The following is a 12677-nucleotide window of genomic DNA, read 5'->3' as shown; positions in this document are numbered from 1 at the left end:
AAAGACTTCGAAAGGCCCTGCAAGATCTTCGCCTCGACACAGACCAAAGAGAACAGTCGGAGAAAGAAACCCGTAAAGAACTCGACGAAAGACTCCAACAAAGTGACGCTCTCCTCGAGAGAGCAAAGACTGAACTAAGAGACAAAAACGCTAAAGCCACAGCCTGTGAAAAACACTTACAGGTGGCCAGAGCTGAAATCCATGAGCTTACTCTGCAGAGACATGATCTCAGAGACGAACTTGACATTGTTCACAGAGAACTGAGACATTCTTACAGACTTAATAGTGACCGGGTAGGGGAAACACACACCACAAAGTTTCCCCTGACCAGCTGGTACGCACCTTTCAGCCAACAACCCAGGGCTGAAAAGGGGGGCGAAAGCCCATTGTTCCAGACATCACCAGCCAGCCAACAAAAACCCCTGTCAGCAGAAAGGGGGGGGCCCTCACAGAGAACACTCACCGCTAATCGCGGCACGGCTCCCAAAGCTGACGGGGGCGGAGCTGAAACGGGTCAGAATCCCCTCCAGACGGATTGGGCCCCCAGCCACAGCTCTCCCCCCACAGACTTTGACAAGTTGGCCAGAAACATCCCCACGTTCACTCCAAACCTTGCAGGAGGCCATGATGCACATGCTTACCTTCAAGACATTGACTTTCACCTGCAAACTGTCGCCAACGTGACAGCTTGGGACAAGTTTTACCTGCTCAGAATTACGTCTAGCCGTGACGTGCGCAGCTTCCTAGACCGTCAACCAGAGACTGTCAAAAGGGACTACCAGCAGCTGCGACAAGCTTTGATCCGTGAATTCTCTGATCCAGAATCAGAACAAGGGTTCATCGCCGCCATGGACATCAAACAGGCCCAACCTGAACACCCACAGACCTACTACGGCCGACTCCGACACGCCTACTTCGGAGCACGAAACGAGCCCGGTATGGAAGAAGATGTCAACTTCAGGACGCTGTTCCTCCGAAATCTGCATCCCACAGTGAGTCACCACTTAGGCGTTCTGGCCTGTCCACGTAGCATGTCCACCCAACAGCTACGTGACTTGGTCCACAAAGCTTACAACAAGCAAAAGACTATTTCCAAAAAGACTGTAAAAGACCCCACAACCTACTCTGTCTCTGAGCACTGCTCAGAGCTAGACACAGAAGGCGCCCAACAGCACCACAGTCACAGACTGTACCACAGAGAGTCAAGACCGTTCCAAGCCAGCAGAGGGCAGCACAACCGTGACGGTGCTCATCCAAAGCATCGGAGCGAGCGCTCTAGGAGGTTCTGGGACCTGCATCACCCGCCGTCCAGAACTCCAAGCCCAGAAAGCCAGCCCTGGAACCCCTCTCGACATGCTATTGGTAAGCCCAAGCCTCATCGCACACCAGAAAAACACAGTGCAGCCACGTCGGAGACAGCAGAGATCGTGAGGATGCTGAAAGAGTTTCTTCACAAGAAACATCGCAAGAGAGACAAGGACGAACCAGACATCTTATGTCTAAGCATAAGAACTGAAACCAACACCCTGTCTGACTGCCATCTGCCTGAGCCAAGCACCACGAACACTGCTCGTCCCCCACAGACTACAGAGCTAGCTGTCACACCACAAAGTGACAGCTCCGCTCCAGCACCACAGCTGACAGCTGCACACATTACACGAAACAGCACAACACATCACACCTGGGACCAACATCACAAAGTCCCAGGAAGTGCTGTTCCGGCTAGCTGCCCCCGCAGCAAGCCACACGTCCCTCCCGGGGACAACCCACCAGACATTGTTATCAAATCGCAACCCATGAACTTTGCTGTTACATCACCAAATAGCAGCTCCACTCACTCACTCATTGTTGCATCACAAACTGACACCTACCATTCACTCCGGCTGACAACAACAGCCCCGATGCCACAGTTTCTGGGACACCTTCTTGAAAGGGGGGTGACCAGGAAACCCTACCTAGCCTGCACTTTGGAGAAGGAAGTGAAACTTGAAGCCTTGATAGACACAGGAGCAGACCTCACTGTGATCTCATCTCAACTTTTCAAAAGACTCAAAGTCGAAGCTAAGAGACAGAATCGAACTCTTGAATCTCACACTTGTGAACTAAATGTGCATTCATACAGCCAAAATAGCATCCGGCTTGAACAGCTAACTCTAATCCACCTGTCAATAGGTTTTATGTCACTGACTCACCCTGTGTACGTTTCACCAATGAACACTCATCCACTCATCATTGGCAAAGACCTGCTGGATCGTTTCGAGCCCTTACTGGACTTCAAAAAGCGAACTCTTTGGGCTCAAGTGCCAGAACCTCTCCCCATCCAGTCACACAGGCCACCCGAGCCAGACTGTCAGATCACAGAGGTCACGAGACTTTCCACAGAGCCAGACTGTCAGGTCACACAGTTCATGGGAACTCCCACAGCCAGTCACAACGACACAGACTTAGCAACAGGTCAAGTTTCAAGTTCGCTACCCTGCACCTTTCAGCTCACAAAAGACTTTAACAAATGCTGCGCCAAGGTCAAGACTGACCTGCAGCTACATGACCAAACTCATGCCCGCGCCAAGCCTGGCGCACTAAACGGAAAGCGGTGGTCACACCCGACCCACCCACCCTCCCTCACAGTTGCAGCGACTACACACTGCATAAGCCTTTTACAGGCTACACTGCCTAACCCTGTGCCGCTTACGCGGGCTCCGCTGTCTGCAACACCCAACATAGCGGACATGCGGGCTTCTGACACCACAAAGACTTTGCATTGCCTCCACTTTTACCCCTCCTGCCTCCCTTGCACGCCGTCTGAGCTCACTGACAGCCAGTGCCTCAAACCGCTGCATAACATACACACGCTGCATACACACAACATTACGGGTTCTGCACCTGTTGACATCACAGCGCAAAAGCTTGTGCTGAACAGTTGCAAAAGGGGGGTCATGCCAATGTTTATCTATGACGCATCATGTGCGGCACAACACAGCACCAGAGTCACTGACGAGACATTGAAGCAAGCGACAGGCTGGCAGAAAGATGTGACAAAACATGGGCCAAGGCGAGCTAAACCTAGCTGCCACCCACAAAGCAAAAGAACTGCCCTGTCCAACCAAAGACAACCCTCGTTTGCCTCTTCCTTCCCTTTCTCTCTCTCTCTCCCTGTCATCTGTACCAGGTTGCTGCTGTGGGTCGTCAGGCTGTGCTGTCAGCCATCCAGAGGACAGCTGCCACCGAGAGAACAACTGAGACTTCTGATCACCGACTGCGGAACCTACACTCAGCCAGTGTATGGTCGACTCATCCAGTCCCGCCCGGTCTACAGAGCACACTACCCCAGCACCGCAGCCCCATACATCTGGGCAAGTGCCCAACGGACAGAGGACTCCCTCTCTCACGCCAAAGCCAAGGTCGAACACCTGCTCAACCAACTTGAGAAAGTGACTGTCACGCAATCAGGACTCCTAAGCACCAACCACCGATCCAAACGGTTCCTGGGAGCGTTGCTCGGAGCCGTAGCTGCCGACAGAACTCTGTTTAACATTGGTACGTCCAGTATCAACACAGCAAACCAGACTGTGAACTCCATGAAACCACTGTTTGTTATCTTCCAGAATGACTTTGCCCAGACTCCGCTGATTACAGCGCTAACGACAGACATGCTGTGGGAGGTGAGCTCCTCCAATGACAGCCTAGCCACAGGTGCAATCCCACCGTACCTGAAACCTTTAAGCCTTGTGCGAACTGTGCTGGCTTCCAGCATCACCACGCCAGCTGACCCTTTTCAAACACACCTTGCTTACTCGCTGGGTTGCGCCACCCCACTTCACGTCAACCCCGAGCAGAGAGAAGTGGGTTTTCTCCTAAACCTACCCATCATCGAGTCAAACCAAACCTCCAGGCTCAAAGACATTGTCAACAGCGGGTCCTGGAAAAGCAGGACCCAGTTCAAGATATGCACTCCAGACGTGGTGGCCTACCCCGACAGCGACACCCTGCTGTACCCGGCCCCAAACCTGCACGGGTGCACCTTGACCAAAGACTTTCATTATCTCTGCCCTAGCAAGCCCTTCCTCAGAGACAACACTGAAGGGATCTGCGAGTTGCAACCCCTGGTCAGCCACACACGCTGCCCTGCTGAAGCTAAGCCTCGCACACAAGTCACAGAAACACAAGCAAAGATTGTAGGTGAACGATGGCTGGCTAACACACCTGCGCACCCAGCCACTGTCACTCACGAACAGCATGATACAACCAGCCGTGTCAACCTGCTCAACCCGAGTATGCCGACTCAAGTACTGACAGGTGCCATCTCACACCTCGGTAACCTGTCATGGTACCATCTTCCGAGCAAAGAGTACCAGACAGCACTGGAACTCCCATCCTTTAAGAACTACAACGTCACCCTAGGTCCAGAAGGAGATCTCTGGTTTGAGAAAAGGGGGTCCCAACTCACGAACATTGCTCCTGTCAACACAGCCCTCCAAGCATGGGCAACCGCCCAGCCTGAATACCTCACCTGTGTCCAAACCTGGACCGCAGCGGATACTGTCGTATCTTTCCAAGGTCACCGACCACGCACTGACACTCGTCTTGGCCTTCACCCTGTGCCAGACTCAACGAGATGTGAACATCCACAGCCAAGCTCACAAAGCCGTGTCGGCGGTTTCTCACAGAACCCCACACCATCGACCACCTCAACCTCATGTGGGCTGAGCCATCAGTCTAGCAAACCACCTGTCATCCATTGTGCTAAGTTGTTGTTCGATGAAGTCCATCCTCTGACTTAATCGAACAAAAAGGGGGAAATGTAGCAACAATGACATCCGGACAGGTGCTTATCAAATTAGCTAATCGTTTTCTCCAAACACTTCATTCACTGTCTGAACAGAAAAGAGTTTTGGTGGCTCTCCATAGAACCCAGCCCCCAAACTTCCTGTCCAAACGCATGCATGAGCATGTAACCGGACACTCACAGGCCATAAAACAGAAGGAACTCTGTGGCTCTATCATACTCTGGAATGTATGCACACACACACACACACTCATGGACCCTTAAACTGAAATGTCCACATATGATCCAATAGCAATGTTTTTGATATATATTTTTGTGTGTATAATTGGTCAAGATAATGTCTGAAGCATCTGAAATAATCCCTATGCTAGTGATTATGAGGAAATTATGTAACCCTGTATTTGTGCAGAAACGTCATTCGAGGTATCATTGTAATGGGAAAAACATGTTGGAGTCGAATCTTGACTGCAAGGTACAATAATATGCATTTATTCTAGGAAATACCATACTTCTAGATATGAATGTTAAATTCGATTTCTCACATGACATGGTCAAAGTGGGCATGTCTTTACAAACAAAGAAAAGTCTCCCGCTCTCAGATCACTGAAGGTGATAGGCTACTTGTGCCAAACAAAGGTGGAGCTATACATTCTTTAAAGGCCACAGCTCCCCCAAAAATCTCTCTCTTGCTCTGCGCTCCCTGCCTTCATCACTGCTCATCATGTGACGTCTCCGATCTAAACTCCCTCACGGAGTTCCCTGCTTTTATTTTCTTTATAAAGTTTCTTTTGTTTAATTTCCAAATTCCACTTTGTTCGTTTCCACCTACGAGTCGAACGAACGGAGCCTGAATTCCTTCAGCAACTTCACTTTCAACCAGCTTTCAAAGCTCCCGCGGAAACGTGCTCTGGCAACGAGCACGCGCCCGGCTCCGAAACGACACGGGAGAACGCGCCTCAGACACGAGAACACGCGCATGCTGGACACAGCTCATCACACACAAACGAACCTTTTTTGCAAGTATCAAACTCTGACGAGTGTTAATGTTTTAAGGTTTGTTTTGATTGATGTCTCTCTCAAAGGTCTGTGATGTTTGCTGTTCTATGGTCACACGTGACCATTCTCTCTTTCTCTATCTCTCTACAATCTCAGCGCGTGCTACGGCGCGCGCCTCTCCCCAACTCTCTATAACTCTCCTTCTCTCATCAGCTGTTACCCGTTTTTTTAATGTAAGTAACTGTACATAGACGTATAAAACATATAATCAGTATGTGTATTCCGTTATATTCTGTAGTTTGCATTTATTAAAACAATATATTCAAGACTGTGTCTGTGAAAAAACGCTCGTAAAACCACAAATGTCAATGAGATTAAAAGATCCAAGAGCTGCCAGAGCTCTTATTATTTACTAGTTTTAATTCTATAAACACAGGAAAATTAATGTTCACGGCCAGAAAATTAATGTTTCTTGGAGTTTATAAGAAAGGATAATTTTATTGAGAAATTAATCACTTAATCTGACGGTTGGTCGCCGGACGAACAACGATTTGATAATTACATTAATTTCCCTTAAAGATTATCTCATAATCGAAGTTAAGTAAGATTATTGATATATGAATGAGGAATTATAATTCGTTGTGATTGATTATTCATATATTCATATAATCCACCTTCACTTTCGACAATTTAATGTAACTGAAATATGCAAAATATTAATCATATTCATGATTAGTTATTAAAATTCCCTATGGATCATTTGAGCTGATTCATCCGGACCCAGAGTCCTAAGGTATAAGGTCTACAATGTGTGTATTTGTGGATGATAGGGTTGGTATATGTATATTGAGGTTGAGGTGGCCATGCATATATTGGGTGATGTTAGGCTACATATAGATATTGGGTTAAATCTTAGATGTGTGTGTGTGTGTGTGTGCTGGAGTATCTCATTGGATGCATGTGTGTATTTGTGGATGATAGGGTTGGTATATATATTGGGGTTGAGGTAGCCATGCATATACTGTATATTGGGTGATGTTAGGCTACATATAGATCTTGGGGTAGTTTGTGTTGGGGTATCTGAATGGATGAGAGGGAAAGGTGAAAGAGAAAAAGATTAAGAGAAAAACAAAAGAAAACAGACATTCACCATGGTTAAAGGAAAGGCACACTAAATAATAAAATGGTTAGGTTGTAACCTGGTGTTAACTTTGATCAGTGCTGGAAGAAAAAGCTCTGGTGTTAACCACCAATCAATATCTAATGACCACCTCGAGAGCCTCGATAAGACACAACACACCACCTTATGTTTCCCATGTCCTTTTGTGCAATGAACTAAAATAGTGGTTAAAACACAGTGTGCATAGACAAAAAGTAGCACGCACAATGACACCGTGTCTCCACGAGCCAAACTGTGAGGTCTGCCAGTAATGACCACTTGTTTTTCCTGTCTCAGCGTCTACCAGACACCTCAGAGACATCTCCAACGCTGCAAAAAATAGGCAAGATACTTGATATTCTCCCAGCTAACCACTGCAGAGATGGTCATTTTTTAAAGAACTGTTGTGCAAGCCTGCAACTGTCTAAAAGACACAGGGCTGAGGGGGCAGTAAAGCACTGCTTTCAGCCAGAGAGAAGGTGTGATGATGCCTTATTATTCTACAACACGTCTCCTCGCTTCATATCTCTCCATTTTTGCTTTGTTCGCTCTGCTGTTTGGGAAGTACAGCGCTCAATTGATATGGTCAGAAGAAGGCGAGCTTCCTTTGGGAAAAAACGAGGATCATTTCCCTTTACACAGGCATTGATATTACACTCCTCACACCACTTGACCCATGACTCCTTCCTGTTCTCTACAATCCACTAAATCTATTCTTCATCTCCTCACTCTTGTTTTAACAATTAAGTGCTCTTAGAAGTCTCCGTACATCCATTAATGCATGAATCTACAGGGAAGGGAATGTGAGCGAGAGAAAAAAAAGGAGTCGACATTGTGAAAAAACATGGTTATGGAAGGAAGCCACAACTAATTTTAAGGGTTTTGAAGCGTGTACATAAACAAATGTTCAAAATGTATGTGAAGGTTTTCATTCAGCCAGCAGAAGTCAAGAGGACTTAATTTTCACAACTATCCCTGGCTTGTTTGATATGAGGTACATGCTCTATTTATGCAATTCACACCCTTAAAATCCCCCAGAATGTTTCCTTCCTGGAAGAGTGAATTTGGGCAGAGAGAAAAATGTGATGATGGCACACAACGTGCAACTGAACTTATAGGAAAAAATTTCAGAAAATGAGTTGCTTTAACACCATTATAAGAACATCCACAATTCACCCATTGTAGCCAACTAACACATTAAAGAGGACCTATTATGCCCCTTTTTACAAGATGTAATAAGTCTAAGGTGTCCCCAGAGTGTGTCTGAAGTTTCTTCAGTTCTTTATCATCATGAAAGTTTATTATCTGCATGCATTTTAAAGCCATTTCAGTCTAAACTTCTGATATGTGGTTTTCAGAGCGCACACACCCGAAGCACACGCACAGAGAGCTGTCTGGCGGCCAGTCCCGTGAAAATTAGACTAATTGCACTTAAATATCACATAAGTATTAAAGTGAAAGCAGCGTAATATACAGTACCTACCGCTATATTGTTGTTAATATAAATCAAACAACAAAAGGAAAACTGAAAATCACTCACTGCTCTTGACTCTTGAACTTAGTAGCTTTAAGAAGAATAACTTTCTTGAATGCTGCTGTTAAATGCTTTTGTGAAGTCACATTGCTTAGAAACTAAAAATGGCTTGTTCTGAGACACTGCTTATGATTTATGGGGATTCAAAATAGAGGATTGGGTGGATTATTACCATTATAGGTTGGTTGTGTACACACACTGCCGACATTTATGTTCAAACACCATGTAAAAGGGAATTTTTGCAAAAGTTACACCTAAAACCAGGAATCAAGTCAGCATTTTTGAACTTCCAATTCCAGAGACGGATCCATGAACAGACAGAACTAAGGGTTTGAATAAACAGGGAGACTATGAAATAATACAGCTAATAATAATAATTTGTATTATTATCCATAGGCTTATTAAACATAGGCTTATTATCCATAGTATTATTATCCATATTATCCATAGCACCAGTGTTTACTCCTCAATATACTTCGATCATCAGTTTGACGTCCTTAGGAGCTTGTCTAAGGGTAAGGACCAGTGTATTACTGATTATATTCTGTGTTCTTCACTGCCTGTCACGAATACACACTTCCGTCCTGAAACTGCTGGCCCGGAACTGTGCGCTGCAGCATGGGTCTCAATTGTACAATCATATTGATCAGTGAGACATAACAAGCGCTTTATAAGAGCATGGCCTCATGGAGTCCATCAAGCAGGATTGGCTATACACCTATTTTCAGATCAATTTGGAATAACAATAAAAACAATAATATGGAGGTTTGTAGATGGAGATGATTATGAATTTGGATTATGGAGAGACAAGCAATCTGGAAGAGGCGTGAAAAGTCATTTAATATGTGCAATGAAATCATTGTCAAATGTGAAGGGTTCACAGATTGACAACTGTGATAAAGCCTTTATTTAACATACAGTTGAAGTATAAATAATTTAAGTGACCATTTTAGGCATATTACAGGCTCATTCCAGCTGGAGTAAGCATCTTGACCATGGACACAATGGTGAGAGGTCAAGGATCAACCCTTGCAGGATTTAAACGGGACCTACTATGCTCTTTTTCGAAGTCTTGATTTGTTTTTGGGATCTTCTAGAATAGGTTTTCATGCTTGAATGTTAAAAACATAATTTTTCCCATATTCTCCATCATTGCAGCTCCTCTCTTCCCAGTCTGTCATTAACACTCTGTTTAGTTCCTGTCTCTATGAAGCCCCTCCTCCTGAAAAGCACACCGTGCTCTGATTGGTCGGCTGGACCAGAGTGTTGTGATTGGTCAACCGCTTCAAGCTTTTTTTGGGAAATGTCCCAGCCCTTACCATAACCATAAGTTTCTAAACACTAATAACTAACTCAACCAGGCCCCACCCCTTTATTCTGCATTTCCTTAGGCAGGAATTATTGAAATGAGGAATATTGTGATGTGTTCGTTCCCTGAAGAAAGCTCAAGACTACAATATAGGCGTTCAAAAACAGTGCGCTTACTAATATAGACCTACTCCCTTTGGAGTGACTTTGTGCTATATAACTTTGCAGACCTGTTCATGCTTAAAGAGCAACATTACACCCTGAAGAGATGCATAATAGCACCCGTTTAACCCTATCCACATTTCTGCTACCATTTGAGATCTTTAACACCTACATTACACCATCTTTACACCAGCCTTTTCTCAGGAAATCGAGTCTCATGGCATCATGATGTATGACCATCCCCGAGCATCAGACAACAGATGAAGCCACTGATGAGTTGGGGTGGGGATTAGCCAAGTACAAGTCTAGTGAAGCGAACAAAGTCTAGCTGCCACCAGACAACGTCCAATTTTGTTATAGCCATAGGTGCATCCGTTAGTATGTGTTACCTGAGTGCGGAGGATTTCTCCTTTGGTCAGCTGCATGTCTCCCGTCAGCTCCTTGACAGCGATTCCCAGAGGCTCCAATCGCTTACTGAAGTAATTAGTCATCTCAGCAGCCAGGGCCTTCATAGGAGCAACGTATACAATCTATAGAGGCAAGAAAGAGAGAGACGGAGAGAGACAGGACAAGCTCATGATAAATGAGAAAACACCAGAGTACCATTTGTTCCCTGGCAACCAGTACAAATAACAATTTACAAAGAAATATGAAGCTGGCTGCTTAAAGTAAGAGTTTAATGGTGATGTATGAAGACTGTCTATCATCGTTGAAGCTGACATGCACGCATGTGAAAATGCGCTTCACGAGACAATGCATCCGTTTACATCTCCAAACTGTGGTAAAACTTCTTGACACATATTTAATGCTCAAGTCTATCCTTGCTTGACATAAACTAAACAAACGCGCCCAATCAGGTTGTGCAGTACAATGAAATGAGTTATTGGCTGCCAGAAAGCCAATAGCTCACTCAACAATATTGTCTCTGTGAGTGTGTTTACCTTAAACTGGTCCTTGCGTATGACTCCGCCGGGCTGCAGGTGCTGGCGGATCTCGTGTAGGACGGTGAGCATGGCAATGTTGGTTTTGCCGGCACCGGTGGGCGCGCAGATGAGCAGGTTTTCGTTGGTGTTGTAAGCGGTCTCAAACACTATAGACTGGATTCTGTTCAACTTCTTCATGCCCTTAAACACCAACTGGCCGATCTGCAAACACACAAGAACAATTTCAATGGTCCGAAAGGGGTGTGATGATCCCCTCATGTCACGATTCGATACATATCACGATACTGAACTCACGATACTCCATTATTGTGATACTCTAAGACGCATGATAAAAGGTTAACAAAAAATGTACTGTTGATTAAAATGCTGATATAATTTGATATTATATTGTGGGTGTAAATGAATAGGCTTGAACAAAGTACAGGACAATAGAGACACCAGAATAAAAATATTCATGATTCTGAAGCTGAAAATACAGAATTATTTTAGACGAATATGCTTGCACTCTCTCACTGACTATATATATTTAAAATAATGTAGGTCACTTTTTACTGGTAACATAAAACATTTGGCATTATCAGGACCCACAAATATCCCCCCATTGCATTATATATACATTATATTCAACATTATATATAGTAGTTTAATGTAGTACTGACACTAAAACTCTGAAATCTTGATTTTTTATTATGGGTGAACTATCCACGATACGCATTGTTGCAATTTGTATTGTGATATATTGTGGCAGAATACAGATGGTACTCAACCAGAATGCCTATTACCGCCGCGACAGGCACCGCGGCGAAACTACCGCGGTAAAAATAATCCAGTCGCATTTCAAAGTCATTCGCGAAATGACCGCCAGGTGGCGCAGAGGGACATTGTGCAAAACAGCAGCTATTGCCGTATTTTGAAATGTAAGCGGGGTTAATGTCAATTAACAGATGAAATAGGCTACTATAGAACATTGTTTAGGACAGAAAAATAGAATCATAATTTAAAAATAGAGACGAGAACAATATAGCCTTTATTTCATATTGTAGCCTAGACGTCGGTGGGCGACATAAGCCTATTGCCCGTTGGGAGCAGCGTGATAAAATAATAATAATAACAAAAATAACGAACAAAAATAAATTAGGTGCAAAGAAGCTGATTATTTGTTTACTACTCTATTGAGGAATGAGACGATAGAGTGATGAGCGCTTCTCTGGAACAGATTGGATAAACCGGGCATTTTTAAATGAGTACATTCATGGCCGAGTGGTAGAACTGACGTATCGGTCATTTGGATGACACGGGTTCGAATCTCGAACAAACACTGACTATTGTACATTTTATATTAGACTATTAATGCATGTCATAGCCTATTATTAATGCAGACAATCAAACAAACAAAACATTTTTTTCATACAGGATTGCCTTTTTTTTTTGGTTCCTATAAAGAGTTTGTAAAAACATGGTTTTAAGCAAGGTGCGATATGCCAGGGGGGACGGGGATTTCCTTCTGGTCTAAACATCCCTGCTTCTGCTGAATTATTTTAATCCCCCCTCCCTCCACAGTAATCAATGCTATAAATTACTTCACCAATAGACCATTTAAAATATATAATGTAAAGATATGCAACAGGCACGTTTAAACGACAAACAATAAAATCAGAACCAGTTTCAGTTCATGGTTCCAGTGCATGCACGGTTTTCAAAATGTCACAAAGCGTTTTGAGATTATTTTGAATGAAATATTGAAGTTCATAATTAAGTATTTTGGCACACCACGCCGAGTGGCGCTAT

At 44.5% G+C, this 12677-nt stretch overlaps 1 protein-coding gene across 1 annotated transcript in view; it reads right to left on the bottom strand.

The window, feature by feature from the left end:
* The window catches only part of ascc3 (activating signal cointegrator 1 complex subunit 3), a 264538-nt gene that overhangs the window by 169853 nt on the left and 82008 nt on the right, over positions 1–12677 (bottom strand). The window contains exons 9-10 of the mRNA XM_079626050.1: positions 10887–11090; positions 10335–10475 (exon numbers count right to left, since the gene is read on the bottom strand). Coding sequence (XP_079482176.1) covers positions 10335–10475; positions 10887–11090 — 345 coding nt within the window. The remainder of the gene's footprint in view (positions 1–10334; positions 10476–10886; positions 11091–12677) is intronic.

Source organism: Phoxinus phoxinus, assembly GCF_949152265.1.
Source record: "Phoxinus phoxinus genome assembly, chromosome: 10".
Classification (NCBI taxonomy): domain Eukaryota; kingdom Metazoa; phylum Chordata; class Actinopteri; order Cypriniformes; family Leuciscidae; genus Phoxinus; species Phoxinus phoxinus.
This window is presented reverse-complemented; position numbering and strand designations above follow the sequence as displayed.